Raw genomic sequence first — 23,236 nt, forward strand, 5'->3', positions numbered from 1 at the left:
AATGTGTTTGATACTTTCCAATCTGGTTTTAGGCCCCACCAGAGCACTGAAACAGCGCTGATCAAGGTGACAAATGATATCCACCCCAAAAAAATACAGGAAAAGTCTCACTCTTGGTTCTGCTGGATCTGAGCGCTGCCTTTGACACTGTTGACAATACTATTTTATTACAGAGGTTAGAAAACTGGGTGGAGATATTTAGTTCTGCTCTTAATTGGTTCAAGTCCTATCTTGATCAGAAAACATAGATTGTTGAAATTGGTAACTTTCTCTGACCCAATGGCTATGACCTGTGGGGTTCCTCAGGGCTCGATTCTCGGGCCCTTATTTTTCAACTTGTACTTGCTGCCAGCGGCCGAAATGAGTTTCCTCCGTCGGGTGGCGGGGCTCTTCCTTAGAGACAGTGTGAGGAGCTCAGAATAAAAGCCGGTGCTCCTCCACATCAAGAGGAGCCAGACGAGGTGGTTCGGGCATCTGGTCAGAATGCCCCCCGAACGCTTCCCTTGGGAGGTGTTTAGGGCACTTTCGACCGGTAGGAGACCACGGGGAAGACCCAGGACACGGTGGAGAGACTCTGTCTCCCAGCTGGCCTGGGAATGCCTCGGGAGCTGGACGAAGTAGCTGGGGTGAGGGAAATCTGGGTTTAAGCTGCTGCCCCTGCGATCAGACTTTGAATAAGTGGAAGAAGATGGATGGACATGCTACCACTAGGCTAGCTAATACGCAGCTCCAATGGTTCCAACCACAACTATACAGATGACACTCAGATCTACGTGTCACTGACGACAGGAGAACGTTGGCCTGCTGATTAACTTTGTCACTGCATCGAACAGTTCAATGTGCGGATGCAAAGTCATTTTCTTCAGCTAAATTCAGACAAAACTGAAATCATTGTATTTGGCCCACAGAAGCAAATAGAAACTATTATTAGTAATTTTGGGACCCTCTCCCTCAAACCTAATAATCAGGTTTGAAATCAAGAATTAGTAATGGACTCAGACTCAGACTTTAACAGCCACATTAAGTCAATATCATCAGCAGCTTTTTACCGCATTAGAAATATTGCAAAAATCAGAGGAATAATGTTTAAATCAGACTTGGTAAGACTAAACCATGCCTTTGTCATTGACAGGTTAGAGTACTGTATTGACCTTTTCATTGGGCTCTCTAAACAAGCTGTAAAGCAGATGCAGTACATCAAGAATGCTGCTGCTTGAGTCCTGAATAAAACCCGAAAATATGACAATATTAGTCCAGTGCTTGGATCACTGCACTGGCTTCCTGTTGCTCAGATAATATACTTCAAAACAGCTCTTCTTGTGTACCAGCATTTTCATTGTCTTGTGCCAAATCACATATCTAAAATTTTAGAACTATATGACCCATTTCGGGTTTTGAAAACCTCACAGAGGGGTCTCCTGCAGCCCCCCGAGAATCAGAACAAAACATGGTGACGCTGTGTTTCAGTTTTATGCTTCCAAAATCTGAAATAGTCTTCTAGAATCTAGAAGATGTGAGACAGACCTCAATGTTGGCAGTGTTCAAATCAAGGCTAAAAATAATTGTATTTAAATGTGTATTTGACAACTGAAAGTATTTTATCTACGCTTGGATTTGATTTAAATTGTAATTATTTTTTATGATGATTTTATTTCTTAAAGTTTTTGTCTACTTTCAATTTTCTGTGAAGCCCTTTGAATTGACTTTTGTATGGATTGTACTCTATAAATACACTTGCCTTTGTCTTGCCTTGCCACTTCTTTGTAGCACAAACTAAAACCACAATATGACAAAATTAATACTTCTCTCACACTGTTAACAAAACCCTCTCAGCATTATCCTCTTGAAAATAGATCATTGAGAAAGCTCTTTAATCAAATGCTATTAGATTTTGCAGGTGTATCTAATGTTGCGGTCAGTAAGTGAGTCTGTGAGGATCCATTAGCTTGCAGATTATCTGACTTTATTTATGGCTGTTGCATGGTCTTTTTAGTTTCAAGATTATGTGGTTGTCATGAGTAGGTGGTCTCTAGTTTTGGAAGGTCTTGTGTTAACCACACGTACCTTGTACTAAGGATGGTTTTGTTTATTAGTAGCCACGACCTGAGGGTGGAGAACATGCCCTGTTTTATCCCCAATGACCGCAGCAAGAAGAGGTTGATTCAGGACACAGAAGACTGGCAACCTCGCACTGGTACCACTCAGTCCCGCTCTTTTCGAATCCTGGCCCAGCTCACAGGCACTGACTTCAGTAAGTCCGGGGATCTCCTACCTGGCATGTTCACTATGTGTATATTGATGGCTTAAGGATGAGTGTCTAATAAGTCCTTCTAGTGTTCGCCAGTGCTTGAACATGCGTGCTGTGTTGATGATGGTGATGAGTTTGACAAGCTATTTTGTCAAACTAAATATTTGATTTCAGACTGTATCATCAACATGTACCCAGATTGTATGGTGATATAGAACATCTACAGTGTAACCTTACACATGACTGCTTTTCATTTAAGTATATACAGGCTTTGTACAGATACTAACAATTTGTATAATGTTGTTGAAAGTTCACACAATTGTAGCTATTTTTTACTTCAAATCAACTTAACCAAGCAAGCAAGCACGTATTTACTTTGTAATAGACAAGTGTGCAATAAGTACTAAGTCTAATTTTAATTTATAGCAAAATATAATCTATTTTAATAGGTTAAAGTAGTGTCTATTTTTAATTGCACAGTTGTACGGCTCTGGAAAGGCTCACAAAATAGATCTTGAAGAAAAAGTAAAGAGTTCTGGGTGCAAGTAATAACTCAAATCCAAACTTTTTAAGTGCTTTTATTAAAGTAAAAATAATTATAAGGATTAAGCTTTCTACTCCATGCACTGTAGGTTACATATGCTCGTCATCAGAGTTGCTTTAGGTTGTTTGCATTAGGCAGTTTGTTTGCTAAAATTAGCCTCTGACTGCCACCACAGAAAGTTGACAGGATACTTAGGTTTTCTGTGCACTATTACCGTTGAAAAATCGTAATGCAAATAATATAGCTGCACGTTATTTTGAAAATTAACTCTACAATGTGCACGCTGTGTCGTACCATGAACCAGGGTCTAACTTGCTCCCAAACAAATACAACGCTCCCATAATTAACATTTCAGCCTTGGTGGAGGCCTGAGCTCGACTTAGTGACATTATGGTTATAGTTCTAGTATTTGAAAAACAAGAAAACAAGTGTGTGGCTTAAGAACTGCAGAGTACATTTCATATCATCTCTATAGCATTGTAATGCAACTTGACATGAGGATACCTTGGCTACTAATTGCTATTTGGATCCTCACAAGAACAGCACCATCTTGGTCATTGATTGACATATCTAAGTCGTGGGTGTATGTGTCAGCTTCATGTAAGCCTTCTAATGTGTGTCTCTTCTGGATCTCCTAGTGCAGGACCCAGATGATGAAACCATGAAGAGGGCCAGGTAAAGTCTTGAATGTGGTTCATAGTGGTCCAGCATAATGTATTGTGGTTTATTATGCACTTGCATATTGTGTTGTGTATTGTGAGTGTGTGTAAACATCAGTTGAATGAATATCACTGTTTCCCATACATTTGTTTATTTAGAGGCAGCCTACCACAATTACATTTGGGCCGCTACAGAAAAATTTGGCACCCGTTCACAAAGACATTACAATCTGTGTAGCATGTCGTTCCAACTCCATGCAGTAGACGCTTCTTAACACACCTCAATACGCACATACCACAGCTGACTTGGTCGCGCATTCTAACACATCTGTTAATTTATGTAGTGATATATCAGACATATCATTATAGCTAAAATCAACACACACTTACTTGGAGCCCCAGAAATATAATAGTTTTTTAAGTTGCTTTCTGCTGCATGGAATTAAATCACTACTTGTACGTCAATAATTTAACATTAATAAATAAGGTTTAAAAACATGAGATAATGTCGCAGATTTCTTATGACACAACCCAAATTAGACGATAACGTAATTAAGCCCCTCCGTAACCAGCACCACAGATACATTCCGGTCCAGTAGTTAAGTGTGCATGAGGCATACCTGCAACAACCAAATGTAGTCTGCACTCTCTTCTGTGTTTTTTGTATTTCACCGCCCATGTCTCTCTTTCAGTTCTGCTCTATAACATATCTCCTTCCTGTCTGTGTTTCATCCCTCTCTCTTGGGCAGGGAAAAGTTCCTCACTGAGATTCAGAGCCCCCGTTATGCCCGTTTGAGGGATTGGCACCATGACAGGTCCGCTTGCGCCCTAAATATCAAATCCTGAGCGACATCGGACGCTGCTAGACATAGCCGCACCTCAAAGAAGACAAAGATAGCCGAACATCCAGTGGCAGATAACTTAACAACACGGGGGGGTAATAAGCTGGGGGTTGAGGCAGGTAATAAGAAACCAAAACTAGAAGTAACTTAGCTAAGATGACAAAGCTTCAAGTGGAGTTTTGCATACTGAGCCATAGTGTTAAGATCAGTGGACCACTGTGTCTTGTTTCCTAGTTTTCATCCCGTATTGAGCTCGGGGGTGAACTAGTGAGGAGGGGATCTCAACAGTGGGGAACACCTTTCTGTTTATTGTTCTACTTTGATTCTGTCATGCTTACTTTTTTTGCTTCTCTCCGAGTTTTCATTTCTGATCTTCTTATCCTGTCTCCAAACATTACAACAAAAATCATCAAGCTGTACCTGACTTTTTCTGTTCTTTGCTGTCATCAAAAATACAAAACATCTGACAAAAAGATTCTCTTGCCTCTGTTTTTTTTGTGTATATCATTTCTGTCACGCTTCCATCTTTCACTGTTCAAGCTGACTTTTTCTTCATCTTGGCAACAATAAGTGCAACCTCCTGGTGAGCTCACTTGCACAGGCTTGCGTTAATAAGGTGTCTGCTTACATTTGACACAATTATTACCTAATAGAGAAAATAGTTGTGCAGTTAGTCATCAAACCCTCCAACAAACATGCATAACCAAGCGCGTCATTGAACAAGTGTTTGGTAAGTAACTAACTTGTGTGATACCTGGCCCAGAAATAAAAAATTGGGGCCTGTTCTACTTAAAGATTTGCATGTATTGTTACACGTGCAAACTTGTAAATCCATGCAAAGCTGAACTATTAAGCTTGTGTGTAGATGATTGCTTCTCTTTAATGAGCAAAATAAGGCACGCAATCTATTTAGTGTCTGTCTTCATGCATATGCAGAATATATGATGATTATCAGAATGCCCACAAAGTGAAGGAGGAGCTGCAAATGTAATCATTTAGCGGCCGCAATGTGATCTATCAAGATTTTAAAGGACTGTTGGCATCGATATCAGAGCACAGTAAAAGAGGCAAAAAGAGAACATTTGGCAAACATTATTGCCTCAAATAGTCTTGACCCTCGTGTTTTATTCAAAACCATTGACTCTGTTCTTAATGCCCCTCAGCCTACATGTTTGGAACCCTCCTCTGAATTGTGCAATGCCTTTTTAAAGTATTTTATTGATAAGATTGCCACAACGAGGGCTCTCATCTCTGTTCCGACCTCTGACCCTTCTGTCCCGTTTAACTACTCTGCTGTTTTTAATCAGTTTGAGCAAGTGACTCTGCGGCAGTTACAAGAGTTAACTAATCATATGAAGCCCTCAGGTTCCCCCCATGATGCTGTCCCTCCTACATTTTTTAAAGAAGTGTTTTCTTGCATAGGGCAGCCTGTTCTTAACATTTTAAATAGCAGTCTGTTTTCTGGTGTGGTTCCTACCAGTTTTAAACACGCCGTGGTTCAACCGCTTTTAAAGAAACCTAGTCTGGACAGTTCAGTTTTAGCCCATTTTAGACCCATTTCTAAGCTGCCTTTTCTCTCAAAAATCTTGGAGAAGATTGTTTTTACCCAGTTAAACACTTTTTTAGAGGACTCTGATATTTTAGAAGTCTTTCAGTCTGGGTTTAAACCCCTCCATAGTACCGAGTCAGCATTAGTAAGGGTTTTTAATGACATCTTTCGAGCAACAGACTTAGGTGATCATGTGATTTTAGTTTTACTCGATCTAACAGCAGCATTTGATACGGTGGACCATAATATTTTAATTAGCCGCCTACAACATCAAGTGGGCATCTGTGGTACTGCCCTGAGATGGCTGAAGTCATATTTGACTAACAGGACCTTCTCTGTAAATGTTGCTGGTTCTGAATCTTCTGTTGCTCCCTTAACATGTGGGGTCCCACAGGGCTCAGTTTTAGGACCACTGCTCTTTTCTATTTATTTACTTCCCCTGGGCTCAATCCTAAGAAAGCATGGTATTTGTTTTCATTGTTACGCTGATGACACATATTTATTTTCCGTTAAAGAAAAATCATGCCTCTTCAATACAGCCATTACTTGCTTGTCTTGATGACATCAAGGCCTGGATGGCCCTAAACTTCTTAAACTTCAATGAAAAGAAGACAGAAGTAATAGTGTTTGGACCTAGTGGTACCTGTGAGCTTCCCCCTGTTGACTTTGGCCCCTTGGCTTTGTACGTTAAGCCCATGATCACCAACCTGGGTTTTCGTATTGACAGTGATTTTAAATTGGACCGTCAGATTGGCACAGTGGTGAAAGCCAGCTTTTTTATTTACGTCAGCTGGCTAAGGTTAAAAACCTTCTTTCTAGGCAACAGTTTGAGACAGTAATCCATGCCTTTATTACATCTCGGCTGATTTACTGTAACGCTTTATATTTTGGAATTAGTCAGTCCTCCCTCTCACGTCTGCAGCTGGTCCAAAATGCAGCTGCCCGACTTTTAACAAACACAAGAAAAAGAGAGCACATTACTCCTGTTTTAGCCTCCCTCCACTGGCTGCCTGTGTCTTTTAGAGTCCATTTTAAAATTATCTTACTTGTTTTTAAATCCTTACATGGTCTTGCCCCACCTTACCTCTCTGAGCTGCTCCACCTCTATGCCCCCACCCGGTCCCTCAGGTCAGCTGATCAGCTGATCCTGGAGGTACCCAAATCCAAGCGTAAGCTCAGGGGGGACAGAGCCTTCTCTGTTGTGGGCCCCAAACTCTGGAATGATCTTCCACTCCATGTGAGACAGGCCCCTTCTTTGGCTATTTTTAAGACCCTTCTTAAAACCCATTTTTATTCACTGGCTTTTAACCCAGCATGAGACTTTAAACTGTTTTTAACTTTTAACTTTTGTAACTGCTTTTTATCTAACAAAATTGTTCTTAGGGTAATTTTGTATTTGCTTTTTTAATGTGTATTTTACTTCTGTTTTAAATTTTTATTTTTTAGTCTGTCCTTTGCCTTTATTTCTTTGTGGTGTACAGCCCTTTGTTTTTCAACTGTGGTTGTTTTTAAAGGGCTTTATAAATAAAGTTGGTATGGTATGGTAAGACTGAAACTGTCAAGCGGCTGCTCTTTTTCGTCTATATTGAGCATGTTTAGAAGGTGCGTGGAAACTGGCAGTTACGCACAAATGGCTGGGAGCAAGCAGGCGATTGCAATGCAAAGACAGATGGTGAAAACAGAACACTCCTTTCATGGCCGTGTTAACGTATTTGGGCTGTCACAAAAAATATATATATATTAGACGTATCATCTACTGAGCAATCACATTTTTTAGCTGCTTGATGACTTAAAGGCCTACTGAAATTAAATGTTTTTATGTAAACGGGGATAGCAGATCCATTCTATGTGTCATACTTGATCATTATGCGATATTGCCATATTTTTGCTGAAAGAATTTGGTAGAGAACATCGACGATAAAGTTCGCAACTTTTGGTCGCTGATAAAAAAAGCCTTGCCTGTGCCGGAAGTAGCGTGACGTCGCAGGTTGAAGGGCTCCTCACATTTCCCCATTGTTTCCAATGCAGCGAGAGTGATTCGGACCGAGAAAGCGATGATTTCCCCATTAATTTGAGCCAGGATGAAAGATTCGTGGATGAGGAACGTGAGAGTGAAGGACTAGAGTGCAGTGCAGGACGTATCTTTTTTCGCTCTGACCGTAACTTAGGTACATTGGATTCCACACTCTCTCCTTTTTCTATTGTGGATCACGGATTTGTATTTTAAACCACCTCGGATACTATATCCTCTTGAAAATGAGAGTCGAGAACGCGAAATGGACATTCACAGTGACTTCTATCTCCACGACGATACATCGGCGAAACACTTTAGCTACAGAGCTAACGTGATAGCATCGGGCTTAACTGCAGGTAGAAACAGAAGAAATAAGCCCCTGACTGGAAGGATGGACAGAAGATCAACAATACTATTAAACCATGGACCTGTAACTACACGGATAATGCTTTCCAGCTTGGCGAAGCTTAACAATGCTTTTGCTAACGACACCATTGAAGCTAACTTAGCTACGGGACCTCACAGAGCTATGCTAAAACATTAGCTCTCCACCTACGCCAGCTCTCATCTGCTCATCACGAGCCGTGCTCACCTGCTTTCCAGCGATCGACGGCGCGACGAAGGACTTCACCCGATCATCGATGCGGTCGGCGGCCCGGAGACGGAGGAAGTCAAGGTGAGGACAGTGGTGCGGCGGCGGGCGTTGTAGCTTTCGACGACACCCCGGCCTCCATCAGAGTCGGCAAGAAACACATATTTCCCCAAAGTTACGTACGTGACATGCACATAGCGACACGCACGTACGGGCAAGCGATCAAATGTTTGGAAGCCAAAGCTGTACTCACGGTAGCGCGTCTGCTATCCAACTAAGTCCTCCTGGTTGTGTTGCTGCAGCCGCCGCTAATACACCGATCCCACCTAGAGCTTTCTTCTTTGCAGTCTCCATTGTTAATTGAACAAATTGCAAAAGATTCACCAACACAGATGTCCAGAATACTGTGGAATTTTGCGATGAAAACAGAGCTGTTTGTATTGGGATACAATGGTGTCCGAATACTTCCGCTTCAACCCTTGACGTCACGCGCAAATGTCATCATACCTAGACGTTTTCAACCGGAAGTTTCCCGGGAAATTTAAAATTGCACTTTATAAGTTAACCCGGCCGTATTAGCATGTGTTGCAATGTTAAGATTTCATAATTGATATATAAACTATAAGACTGCGTGGTCGGTAGTAGTGGGTTTCAGTAGGCCTTTAAAATGCTGGTTGGTGCGCAAAAATGAATGCCACATTTAATTAAATTGATTTGTATTGGTGTCTGCTGACATTTTTTTCTAATTGCGTTCGCTTTATTTATATTAATAGATATATTAATAATACGTATGTTATATATACCTCTTATAATTAATATATCTCCTATGAAAAATCTTCTTGCAACATGTATTTTGTTGCGGCTGGATCATTCCAGACACACCATCACAACATCACGGTGCCTCCCAAAATGTGCTAAATATAGGTTCTGTAGTCTAAATCACGCATCTATATTGCAGAAAAGCGGATACAGATTATAGTTGTGTGCTGCATTATGTTCCACACATAGAAAACACCACAAGTTGGATGGAGCATATAGCTTTGCAGTAAATGACTCTCAAGGCGGACATGCAAAATCCTCATTAAAATTGTGCGGTCTGCACCACTTTTGCACTTGTTATCAATTTAGCACGCAGTCTTAGTTGATCACCCGCAACATGCCCACTAATAACACACGCCATTGTATAGTTTGCACATGCTATTTAGCGTGTGTTATTTGGGATCTTAACTTTAAAGCCTACAGTAAAATTAATTGTATTTAAAGTTTATTGCTTTCTGTTTGTAGCATTTGAATCATCAGAAAGAAAAGAGGGTATACAGTATAAAGTTGGTGGTAGTAGATCAGAATGCAGTGTTTTGATTGCCAGTGCTGAAGTATGTGTGTGCGTGTGTATGTGTGTATATGTATATAATTTATCATCATTGGGGTTTACCAAATTTTGGAGATGCACACTTTTCACGAGACCGTAATGATATGCCATAGTCACGGTTCAGTACGTGCCACAGTTTTAAGGTCACAGTTGGGTTCATTTTTGGCACTCTAAATGGAGAACAGCTTTTGTGTAAATGTTTTTAATAATTTAAGTTACAAAAAAATGCAATCAATAATACAATTATAGACATAACAAATACATTCATAGAAGACAAATCTAAATCATTATTAAAATATTTATTTTACCACAGTAAAGTAGTAGTAGAAAAAAGTCTTCCATTCCAACTAACAAGAAAACTGACTATTTTTAAGCAACACTAACGTTTTTAATACACTTTCATATAAAGTTTACCGCTTCTAAATTACAACCGATTTTTATTTGACTATTGATGAAAATGAAATGCTAAGGTGATTGGTTTTTGCAGATCTAATATTAATCATCCTAAAAGTGTAAAAACAAGCAAAATAAACACTGTTCATTAATTTTCACATGTAACCTTGTGTATGCCGGGATTTACTGCTTTGAAATTGATTGACACTTAACTGGTACTACCTCCAATGAATATGCTTCTCCCCTCTTTCCCAAAAAAGCTAAAAAGAAAGCTGAGAATATGACAAGTTAACGCTTTGCTTTACTTTATCTTCCATGCAAAAGTTGGTTCAATAATAGAGATTCAACTCAAAATAAGGAGTGGATATGAAATAGAGCATCCATCAGACATGCAGTTTGTCATGTTCACATATATGTCAACATAAATCACCTTTTGTTTGGAGGATGACGTGCAGCTTCTTGTTCTGTGAATAAATAAATAAATACAGAAAACGCATCTTATCTCTCAGATTTATAAAACCTCTGTGCTCCACTCGTCACTTCCCTCTGGGGAGGATACAAAAATAAGAACAGAGGTGGATGTGAAATATGAGGTGTAAAGAATGAAGTGCAAATGTCAATGTGTCCATTGCTTGTTACTCTGCAGCGAGCAATTGGGGGTGGTGTGGTGGGTGGGGGCAGGGAGGTATTGGTTGTATGTTGAAAGCGGTGAAAATGTCAAGAAAACATGCTCCAGGCCAGTCCAGGTGGGAATAGACGCGATGCAGGATGTACTCTGATTTGCACCTGTAACCTTCAGCGAGCAAACATCTCAGAGGAGCTGCTGCAGCTTGTCTGCTGTCCAAATAAAAGCACCTTCATTTGGTCCAATGATGGTAGAGGGTAGCTGACCCTGAATCTGCGTGTCAAACCAATTTAAACTGTTTTCTTTGTCGCCTCCATAGTCCCTCCATAGCCTTAATTGTGTTCCGTGTAGCTTCCTTTCTCTCACCAGACCTGCAAGTTGTCTTTTTTGCTGTTGAATAGGGACTTATTATCCCGCATCATATATATTCTCTTGCCTGATGGCTCCCAGCTGCAAATGGCTAACTTGTCCTGCGTGTTTCAGGTGTTTCGGATACATAATTGGTTTAATTGACAGGAATACTGAATATGATGCTATACAGATTAATGTGACAAGGCAGCAAAGAGCAAAGTTAGTTCAGGGTAATGCATTTCCTGGTTTCTTCTCTCTGCTTTGCGAATGAGCAATGGTTTCATCATCTCTCAGTGGCTGATTGTAGCTGGCACTGTTGATGTTGTAAACATGATATTCGCTTAAGGCGCTGTTATATTTTTTCCCAAGATGAGACATCTCCAGAGCGCGCGGTCCCACCGATCTCAGTTGTGGTTTGAAGATTTTCTGAATATAGTGGCGCTTGCTGCGGGTAATAGAGCTTTTAAATGCAGATGCGAGTTCTTATTTCCGCTGCTCTGCACACGCGGGCTTCAAGCTAAACTCCTCCGCATTCAAATTTTGACAAGATGTGACATGTTTGATGAGTTTCCTGTCACTTATGTCAAACAATCAAAGTGTGCTGTTGCTGCATCATCAAGAGTTCATCTCTTATCAGGATTTTGTTGATTTAGTAGTAGGTTAGTAAAGTCATCCTTATCTAAGTTTTGATAAAATAACCTTTATCTCCTTGTACTGAGGGACAACAAGTAGTCCACATAAAAGGGCAATTCCATCGAAATTGGTGCCATTTTTTTTTATAAATCTCTCCAAACAAACTCAAATCTATTTTTTGTCTGATAAAGTATATTGAACTATTCAAATCATCCATGACTTAGATCAGCCGATACCAATGCTCATACTGATCCTTTGTATTAACTGTACATTTTTCTATTTATTCATGCTCAGTGCTATCGACAGTTTAACAACGTAAACACAATATTTAAACCTCTTCCTTATTCTCTTTATTACATACAATTGTTTCAGCAAAACCAAGTCAATAGTACACAATCACGAAACAAAAGCAACTACTCTCTATTACTTATTTAAATCTTTTTGTGTGTGACTTATTCCCTGAGCTAGTGAACATTGACAAAAACAACATAAAAAATATTTTGAGAAAATAAAAATGTTTAGTAGCGATCATATACTGATACTACCCTTGGTATCGACACCCCCAATTTATAGATCGATCCGCCCTTCTAACGTGTCGTGTACTGACTGTGACAATACTGACACACCAACAGTTGTTATATTATTCTCTCTCTAACTCTTATTAATCTACTGAAGATTTTCCTGTTAATTACTGCTTCCTTTGTGCTGTAACATGCTTCTTCTTAAGTTTTACAGAGCACATTATTCTCTGTGTTGTTTAAAACTTGCTTAGTGGTTAGCTTTGCCATCCCCATGCCTGCCTGCTCCCGACTTTCTCTTGTCGTGTATCATGTTTAGCCTCATCCTCCGGTGATATGAGATCCTAAGAAATGCAGTTTATTTGCTGTAATGGAGGTGATTATTATTAGCCTAGGGGAATGGCTCCACACTGTGTATGGAGACACGTCATTAGTTGTCAGCCGCTTGTTAGCCGGGGGAATAAAAATAGATAGTGTTTTATCCTTTTAAACATCTTGCAGATGCACTAAATTGAAGTTGACGCCTTGCAGAGAACTGAGAATTTTTGGAATATTGCCAAACTCCCAAACAATTAAGAAGACATTCACGCCTTTGCATTCTTATTAACACATAGTTGGATTTTGCTGCAGTGGAAGTCACAAGTTTCCCCCAAAGCCTGCCTGTTGTTTAGGGACCTCCTGCTACACTTATATCTTTAGAAAATTAATCTGACCTCAGGGGTAGACCCCAAATTGATATTCTGCCTGGGGCTGTATGATTAGTTACATAGCTAAATTAAATGCACTATAGGCCAAATTTAACACTCACTGTTGACTGTTGTCCTTTTACCACACTTCATTGCTTTCTGAGCTCTGTTTTGACTCATTGACAGTGCTGCTCCTCTGTATGTTGTTGTTTTTTTCCGTTAGTTCGTTTATGTTTATGTTTGTCCGGATTGGCTGATTGGCAACACTAAATTGGCCCTAATGTGTGAATGTGAGTGTGTTGGCCCTCGGATGAGGTGGCGTCTTGTCCAGGGTGTACCCTGCCTTCCGCCCGAGTGCAGCTGGGATAGGCTCCAGCCGCTGCCCCGCGACCCTAAGCGGTAGGAAATGGATGAATGGATGCTTGCAGTGAAAGGAAGGCTGTGTATTGCCACACACTTGGACTAATTTGTAGCAAGAAAATGTAGGACGGGGGGGACAAGGGATTGTTTTGTGTTTTTTGGGGGTGGGGAAGCGGGAACTGTCTGCTTTTCTTATTGCCTGTATTATTTGTTACCTTTCAATCGAATAAATAAATATTTAAAAATAAAAACAGTGTCAGCCAGAGGGGATCTGCATTTGGGATCGACGTTTGAAGTCATTATTGGGCAAAAGTGATCATGTAAAATAAGCTGATATTCATCAGTGGCACATCCCTACTCAAAATGTGTTGTGGCTCCTTTCCGGCAACATTTTTGTACACGTTTCCTACAGCTAAGATGACTCTTTAGAGTAACATGACTGAAAGTAACAGGATGGAGTTTTTGGCATAGAATTAGCAAATAAATGAAATATAACATGGCATCTATGCTAATAGTAGGGGTGTGGGAAAAAATCGATTCGAATTCGAATCGCGATTCTCACGTTGTGCGATTCAGAATCTATTCTCATTTTTTTAAAAATCGATTTTTTATTTATTTATTTAAAAAAAAAAACACGTTTTTTTTTTTTTTTTAATTAATCAATCCAACAAAACAATACACAGCAATACCATAACAATGCAATCCAATTCCAAAACCAAACCCGACACAGCAACACTCAGAACTGCAATAAACAGAGCAATTGAGAGGAGACACAAACACGACACAGAACAAACCAAAAGTAGGAAACAAAAATGAATATTATCAACAACAGTTTCAATATTAGTTACAATTTCAACATAGGAGTGATTGAAAATCCATCATTGACATTATCATTAGACATTTATAAAAAAAAAAAAGAACAATGGTGTCACAGTGGCTTACACTTGCATCGCATCTCAACAACACACTGTGTCCAATATTTTCACAAAGATAAAATAAGTCATATTTTTGGTTCATTTAATAGTTAAAACAAATTTACATTATTGCAATCAGTTGATAAAACATTGTCCTTTACAATTATAAAAGCTTTTTACAAAAATCTACTACTCTGCTTGCATGTCAGCAGACTGGGGTAGATCCTGCTGAAATCCTAGTATTGAATGAATAGAGAATCGTTTTGAATCGGGAAAAAAAATCGGTTTTGAATCGAGAATCGTGTTGAATTTAATTTTTTTACATTTTGAATCGAATCGTGACCCCAAGAATTGATATTGAATCGAATCGTGGGACACCCAAAGATTCAAAGCCCCAGCTAATAGCAGGTGGACCTTTAGCCATTGCAGTGATTCCACAATTGTTTTTTATTTCAAAAGCAAACAAATCATTTAAGTAACAGGAGTGTGATGAGATTTTAACCCCCCACAGTCTTACTTGAAATATCGACTACCGCATTTTTCGGAGTATAAGTCGCACCGGCCGAAAATGCATAATAAAGAAGGAAAAAAAACATATATAAGTCGCACTGGAGTATAAGTCGCATTTTTTGGGGGAAATTTATTTGATAAAACCCAACACCAAGAATATACATTTGAAAGGCAATTTAAAATAAATAAAGAATAGTGAACAACAGGCTGAATAAGTGTACGTTATATGACGCATAAATAACCAACTGAGAACGTGCCTGGTATGTTAACGTAACATATTATGGTAAGAGTCATTCAAATAACTATAACATATAGAACATGCTATATAATAATAATAATAATAATACCTGGGATTTATATAGCGCTTTTCTAAGTACCCAAAGCCGCTTTACATGTTTACCAAACAATCTGTCACTCCTAATCGCTAAATCCCATGAAATCTTATACGTCTAGTCCAGTGGTTGTTAACCTTGTCGCACCCCCGGCCAAACTATGAAAAAAAACTGCGACTTATAGTCCGAAAAATACGGTATACAAGAAAATAAGAGTGAACTTTCTTTTGGCCTTTCTTTGGCCTTCAGGGGATCTCAGAGATACAACTTCCTGTAGACCTTGTGACTTGTGGAACATTCAAATATTTTCAGAAGGTGTTACTGTAATCGTAATATGTTAGGGTAACAGGACTGAGTGAAAACCCAGGAAACGACTAAACTGTGAAGTTGAACTAAATTGTTGTTGAAAACAAACTACGAAGTAACACAAATATGTACAAACTATAACATTTCTGTAGGATTTAGATAGTTATATTTTAATGTTGAAGTGTAATTTTAGGACGTCAAGACGGGCAACAAATGCTCTTTTTCCACAATTCAAGGTAATTTGAACTAATCCTTAAAATTGTATTTAATGAATATGCCATCAGATCAACATGCAGGACACTTTTCTTGATAAAAGTTTTAAATTTCAAAATAATTTTGTTGTGAATGTATGCATTTTTTTTCTTGAGAATGCAAATTGCAACAATTTGGTGGAATGGCCCAGGACTGGTGTCAGAAGTTTTGATTGATTGATTGAAACTTGTATTAGTAGATTGTACAGTACAGTACATATTCCGTACAATTGACCACTAAATGGTAACACCCGAATACGTTTTTCAACTTGTTTAAGTCGGGGTCCACGTTAATTAATTCATGGTAAGTAATGTAGTAATGCAAGTAATGTCGTGCTCCACACATTCCTGAATGTATACTGTATGCTTTATCTACCTGTACATGAATACTGTATAATTCTACATGCATAGGTTCCTGTTTCCCATATGAAGACACGGGACTGCAGCAATGTCAAACCTAATTGGTTGTAAAATATCCAATAACATATTGAAATGATGAATATGTGATTATCTAAATGCTGCAATATATTGCCAATTTGCCACTGTAAAATTAATGGATTTATGTTGAATAGCATCATCTTTTTGACTTAAGTGCATGAGAAGGGTTTTTGGTAAATGACACCCATTGTTTTCTTCTGATTTACTCGCTTTATATTTAATATTTAGGATAACACACACCTTAAAGGTAATATGTGGCCAACACGGCATATGGAAATATCCAAACAAGCATGACATTCATTGTTACTGAGTGCTGTTTACTTTTTTCTAATGAGTCATCTTCACCCCACAGCCTTGAGCCAACTCCGTCACCTGCCAAGGCCCAGACAGCCAATAAACCAGATGGTGAGTTTCTGCTCCTGCTGATGCGTTATGGCGGCACGCAGGATGTGCTAATACATTTTTATTAAGTGTCCATGCATGAGGATCAACATCAACTCATCAAAGTGTCACATTGGACATCTGGAGAGAGGCTGTATATATTCACCCACCCGCCTCTAATTTAGTGAAAGTGTCCAACGTCACAGTTCAGTACAAATCATGGTGTGTTTTCATTTCAAAACACAGGATCCAAGACTGCGTCTGCAGCAGTTGGCGCCCCAGCTCCTTCCTCTCGACCTCCATGGGTGACAGACCAACATTTTGCAGATCGCTTTCGTCCAGACAAGACGAGCACGGTGGTGACGCAGCACCAGCAGCCCGTTCAGCCGACACCCATGCAGAACCGCAGCTCTATCCTTCAGGCAGCGCAGCAGGCGCCCGGAAACAGCGGGAGGACCCCTGTGTGTGGCGCCTGCAACAAAATAATCAGGTAAGACATTTTTTATGTAAAAAAAAAAAATACTGTAGCTGACAATAAAGGCGAAGGTAATATCATTTTTATTGAGTATATGACACCTCTGGGATACATTAGCTTTCTGTACATTTGTAGTGATCACTCTCACACTTTTTAAAGGGAAATACTTATTAAAATGATTATTTCTTTTTTAAGTACTATTTTCATAGTTAAAACAGAGAAATAATCAAGTTTTTATACATAAAGTGTGTCACGTTCTCACATGACAGTTTAAAATATATTATTAGTTTTCTGTATTTTGCATTATTTTCCCTTTGATTGTTTTCTGATTGGCAATCAGACGACACAGCTGTTGATGTCAAATCTTATGCCATCCCTATCCTCTGGACAGTGCTGGATCCTTTTGCTTTGTACCTAAACCTGCTGCATAGCTTTGACCCTGCTTCCCATGCTTTGTTGCTTTTAGTGCACTTCCCTGCTGCACTTTTTTGCGGTGTTCTCCCTAATAAAAGGGTTTTTACCTTTACCTGCACTTTGCCTGCTCTCTCTGTATCCTGCGGTCTGGACCAACATCACTCAATTCAGACCGTAACAAACTGCCCTATGGTTTGCCATTCAAACTGTCTAGTAATCATGATTTGTATGTACTGTTTTTCTTTGGCTTCTGGGGCATTTATGATTTAGCCCTATGAATTTTACTCAGCAATTGTTTATATTATTATAAAAAATCAGTTGAGGAATTCTGCTTATCTGCATTGCTGCGTCTATTAGATTGCTCCGCGGAAACTGTATTCCATTTCCAGTTGCAATTTTTAAAAATAAATCATGACTAATTGTCTGATAAAATGCTATTATTAAAAGCATATCAAACAGAAATTAGTGTAGTTTTCTTGGTATGTATCTTACATAGGTATTTTTTTGTGTGTTCATTACAGTACTTGAGGGTACAGCTGGGAATCTTACGGTACCTCACGATACATGGCTCACAATAACGACAATATCCCAAATATGGCATATTAGTACGCATTGTTACACATTTCAATTGGAATTGGAATTATTCTCCACTAGGTAGAATAACTATAACATACTTTCTTCAATTTACCCACTGGAATACCATATAACTATCCAGTATTTGTCCTGTGGCATTGTGGGATACATTGTGCACTGCAAAAACTGAAATCTAAGTAAGATTAAATATCTCAAATAAGGGTGATATTTGCTTATTTTCTGTCTGATAAGGTAATTCTTCTCACTAAGCAGATTTTATGTTAGAGTGTTTTACTTGTTTTAAGGGTTTTTTTGTCCTAAATGATCTCAGTAAGATATTACAGCTTGTTGCTGAGATTTTATGACCTATATTGAGTAAAACATGCTTGAAACTAGAATATCAACTGATGCAAAGCTGGGTCATTAACACTCACAAGTATAAAACAACTTTTTTAAAGTAATAATTTCTTACTTCAAGCATGAAAAAAAAAAATCATGATGCCAAGCGCATATCATTATGTCAAGATAATGGCACTAGCATTTACTTAATTTTAAGAATATTTTTCAAAATATTGAGCAAAAGGGTCTCTTTTTTTTCTACCAAGAAAAGTGCACTTGTTATTAGTGAGAATATACTTATTTTAAGGTATTTTTGGGTTCATTGAGGTTAGCTAATTTTACTTGTTTTGGAAAGTCTTGACAAGCTGAATTTTCTTGTCCTATTGGCATATCATTTTGCTTAGTTCTAATAAAATACCCCTAATTTTTGTATTTTTTTTTCTTGTTTTTGAACACTGACTTTTTGCATTGTGATTGTCTGCAGCAATGCATTTATAAAGCCCTTTCAGATGCTTACTAAAAGATTTCCAGTGTTTGGTATTATTTCCTCAAAAGGGAACGCTTCACTTCCCATGTTTCCTGTCATGTCCTTCAGGGGTCGCTACCTGGTGGCCTTGGGACGCTCTTGGCACCCTGAGGAGTTCACATGTTCGCAGTGCAAGGTGGTCCTGGAGGAAGGCGGCTTCTTTGAGGAGAGAGGTTCTGTCTTCTGCACCAAGTGCCACGATAACCGCTACGCACCAAACTGTGCAAAGTGCAAAAAGAAGATCACTGGGGTAAGAGAACAGAGCTGGCTCTTTCCTAATCCTAAAACCTAACGTCTTAGCAGGTGCTGCTGTTTTAAAGAGGCCCTCAAAGATGTAAAGGCATGCACGCTGTAGCTGAGGTGTTGTTAAAAGATTTACAAGCTTGTTGTGCCTCATCAGGAAATCATGCACGCCCTGAAGATGACCTACCACGTTCAGTGTTTCAAGTGTGCAGCCTGCAAGACTCCTGTTAGGAACCAGGCCTTCTACATGGAGGAGGGAGAACCTTACTGCGAGAGAGGTGACGATCCACTGTGCTCTCGCCATTAAGGCTTAGCAGCCTGCATACAAATGGAAAGTGATGTTATAAGGTTAAAAAACACAAAGTTTTCCTCTTGTTCTGTGAGTTGATCTCATGTGTGGAAATTGGACTTGTGAGTCTAAACATGACTTCAATGTGTAGAGGACAAAGACCAATATTCATATGGCTTTTGGAAGATGATTTGTGGGAAGGAAAAAGAAAACTAGTACAGCAAAATAGCTTAATAATTTAAGCTTTTTATATTATAATTCATATTAAAATATAAATGATTAATTGGCCCTAGTGTGTGAATGTGAGTGGGAATGTTGTCTATCTGTGTTGGCCCTGCGATGAGGTGGCGACTTGTCCAGGGTGTACCCCGCCTACCGCCCGAATGCAGCTGAGATAGGCTCCAGCACCCCTCGCGACCCTAAAAGGGACAAGTGGCAGAAAATGGATGGATGTTTCCGATTTTTATTATAAATTCTTAGCCCTGCATAACTCCTGGTGTAGACGGCTTATAGCGATATCATTCAATACAAAACAGGAGAGAAACTGCAACGAACCCAGCTAACCCCAACATGCCACAATATTCTTGCAATAGCCTGCTTAATTTAATTAGGACTGTCACACAATGATAATATTTAATCGCGATTAATTACATTTTGTCTGTAGTTAACTCATAATTCACAGAAGTTTTTTTTCTTTAATATGTTTTGTTCATATTATCAACATGGGACTGGACAATTAGTTTGCTATGCAAATGTTTGTTTGTTAAACATGCCTTTTAAACAGTTCAAAACAAAACACACAAACATACTCCCTCAAAAATGCTTGGCTGTGTGTGTGTCGCCGGGGTGCTTCCTCAGTCTTCATGCTCGGTGTTTTTTCCCGCTTGTGGCTACGCCGCAGGTACTTTTATACGCTTTTTTAGTTAGGACCCAAGGTCACAAATTAATCCCTGGCAAGTTAGTGGCACATAAAAAAAAATAGTGCCGTTATAAGAAATTAATGTTAGCGCTTTAGCTTTGACAGCTCTGAAATAAACGTTGACTGCACACACAAAAGAAGCAGAAAAAAGCACACAAAAACTTAGTTAACACATAGTGTTACTTGCTTAAACAGCACATTAATACAGTATGGCAGTATATTGTTTATATGGAGAGAATATTTGACTGAAAAATCCTAGCATGAGAACATACCTCACACATTTTGTCTTGTGCAAATCTGCTAATGGCTCCAAGCACGGAAACAAGGGCAACAGCCTCTGTCACAACTTGTGACTAAATAATTTGCACTCTTTGTGCTCTTTAAAAGGATGTCACGCCACATTAGGTGCAGTGACATTCACGTGCAGCTGTGTTTTGGAGGAAAATATCCAGCCTGCAGGAATTATTTCCATGTATATTTTTCAAATATCAAGCTAAACTCTATTATTAGTCTGCGTCATGAATGCGTGTGCATGAACTGCAGTCGCTCAGTACTCTGTTGGTATATTTCTATGCGCTCTGTGTCACGGTTGCGCATTACATCGGATGACGTACGGGTAAGAATGTCTTTAACTAGCATCACTAGTGCAACAGGTACACATGAAGCAATGCATCATGTCCTGAGCAAGGCATAGCATGAGCAAAGCAAATGTGAAACAAACATGACACCAACGTTAACTGACGATCCAACTGGACAGTGAGGCTGTTATATAAACACCTCTGATTAGTGATCACAAGCAGGTGGGTCTCCTGATCACCAGTGTTGGGTTAGTTACTGAAAACCAGTAACTAGTTACAGTTACTAGTTACTTTATTTCAAAAGTAACTCAGTTACTAACTCAGTTACTTGCACCAAAAAAATAATGCGTTACTGTGAAAAGTAACTATTTAGTTACTTATATATATATATATATTTTTTTTTTTAAGGCCTCCTTTAATGCCCTTAGCCTTTATTTCAGTACTGTTATTGCACTGGAGAATAATACAATCTGTTGATCAACTTGACATGCATTTGCATCACTGAACTCTGCTAAGCAATGTGGTCTGGATACAACACACAAAGACAAAGATATGTTTCAAAGGGCCAATTTGTTTCAGGCCAGAACAAATTGACAAAACTATTTTAAATAGCTGCAACATAACATACATAAGTAACAAACAGCATAATAACAACATAGCTGTAAACCAAGGAAGGCACACACTACATACACAAAGCCTAATTCTGAAATAAAATAATGTCTGAAGCCCAGAACACTCTACACAGTTCCCCAGTTTTAGTTTAGAGATAAGGAAAGATTGGCCTGGCCCACTAGGATCCCTCTTTATGTTTGTGAACTTTATAGTCTATACATTTAGTGGTGTGATAATCAAACACTCTAGAAGTCTAGAATGAAAGAGTATATAAGATAATTGACAGAGAGTGTGTACCTTCAGTGATGAATGATGAGCAGAGGCAGAGTTTGGAGTGTCTTCTTTAGCTCGCTTTCCATTTTTATGTACTCACTGTCCAGGTGCCATTTGACGCCCGGTATCATGCTAATTAGCTGCCTGAAAGCGGGTGACTCCACTGTAGAAATAGCCTGCATGTCTTCTAGCACACACGCTGCAATGGTTCTATCAATGTTGTCCTGGCTAGCAGTGCCTCGTTAAAATCCAGCCGCTGTTGCTTAGGAGGTAAAGTGTGTCTCTCTTTACTAGCTTTGTCGAAGCATGTTGCTTTTGTAGCTGTTTCAGCAGATTTGAATTGCTGTTTTGGGCAGTAGATAGGATATTTGATCCAAGACACAACTTACATTTAACTAAAATGTTCTTTTCTTTGTGCTCGACAAAAGAAAAGTAGTGAGAATATCTCCATGTTAAGAAACTCGGCTTCGGCTTCGCCCTGATGTCTTGTTAAAAATCACAGACACGCCCCCTCCCACACACACACACACACACACAGAGCGCGCCTCTTCTCCGTCGCCTCTTCTGCAGCGCTCCAATAAAACACACTCAGATCTTCTCAGTTTCTAGCCAATACTACATAAAAAATAACGTAAAATAACGCAGTAACGCATCATGTAGTAACGGTAACTGAGTTACTGAATATAAAAAATAACGCGTTAGATTACTACCGTATTTTTCAGAGTATAAGTCGCTCCGGAGTATAAATCGTACCGGCCGAAAATGCATAATAAAGAAGGAAAAAAACATATATAAATCGCACTGGAGTATAAGTCGCATTTTTGGGGGAAATTTATTTGATAAAACCCAACACCAAGAATAGACATTTGAAAGGCAATTTAAAATAAATAAAGAATAGTGAACAACAGGCTGAATAAGTGTACGTTATATGAGGCATAAATAACCAACTGAGAACGTGCCTGGTATGTTAACGTAACATATTATGGTAAGAGTCATTCAAATAACTATAAAATATAGAACATGCTATACGTTTACCAAACAATCTGTCACTCCTAATCGCTAAATCCCATGAAATCTTATACGTCTAGTCTCTTACGTGAATGAGCTAAATAATATTATTTGATGTTTTACGGTAATGTGTTAATAATTTCACACATAAGTCGCTCCTGAGTATAAGCCCCACCCCCGGCCAAACTATGAAAAAAACTGCGACTTATAGTCCGAAAAATACGGTATTTACCGCTGAAAGTAACGGCGTTACAGTAATGTGTTACTTTGTAACGCGTTAGTCCCAACACTGCTGATCACTAACGCAGGTGAGGAGAATGGCGCTGAGGAGCGGTGGTAAAGTCACTGAAGGACGCAACACTAAACGAGAAATAGAACAAAAATGAGAGCGCTAGACAGGAACTAAACCAACATTGGATAACACAGACATAAGTAAAACCTCTCAGGAGCAAATCCTGACACTCTGGTCTGT

The 23,236-nt window shown here is 39.1% G+C and overlaps 1 protein-coding gene across 2 annotated transcripts in view; it reads left to right on the forward strand.

The window, feature by feature from the left end:
* Positions 1-23,236, forward strand: part of pdlim7 (PDZ and LIM domain 7) — a 77,340-nt gene that overhangs the window by 47,249 nt on the left and 6,855 nt on the right. For both annotated transcript variants that reach the window (XM_062045705.1, XM_062045706.1), the window contains exons 6-9: positions 16,487-16,539; positions 16,762-17,005; positions 18,912-19,092; positions 19,243-19,363. In XM_062045705.1, coding sequence (XP_061901689.1) covers positions 16,487-16,539; positions 16,762-17,005; positions 18,912-19,092; positions 19,243-19,363 — 599 coding nt within the window. The remainder of the gene's footprint in view (positions 1-16,486; positions 16,540-16,761; positions 17,006-18,911; positions 19,093-19,242; positions 19,364-23,236) is intronic.

Source organism: Entelurus aequoreus, linkage group LG04, assembly GCF_033978785.1.
Source record: "Entelurus aequoreus isolate RoL-2023_Sb linkage group LG04, RoL_Eaeq_v1.1, whole genome shotgun sequence".
In the NCBI taxonomy this organism is placed as follows: domain Eukaryota; kingdom Metazoa; phylum Chordata; class Actinopteri; order Syngnathiformes; family Syngnathidae; genus Entelurus; species Entelurus aequoreus.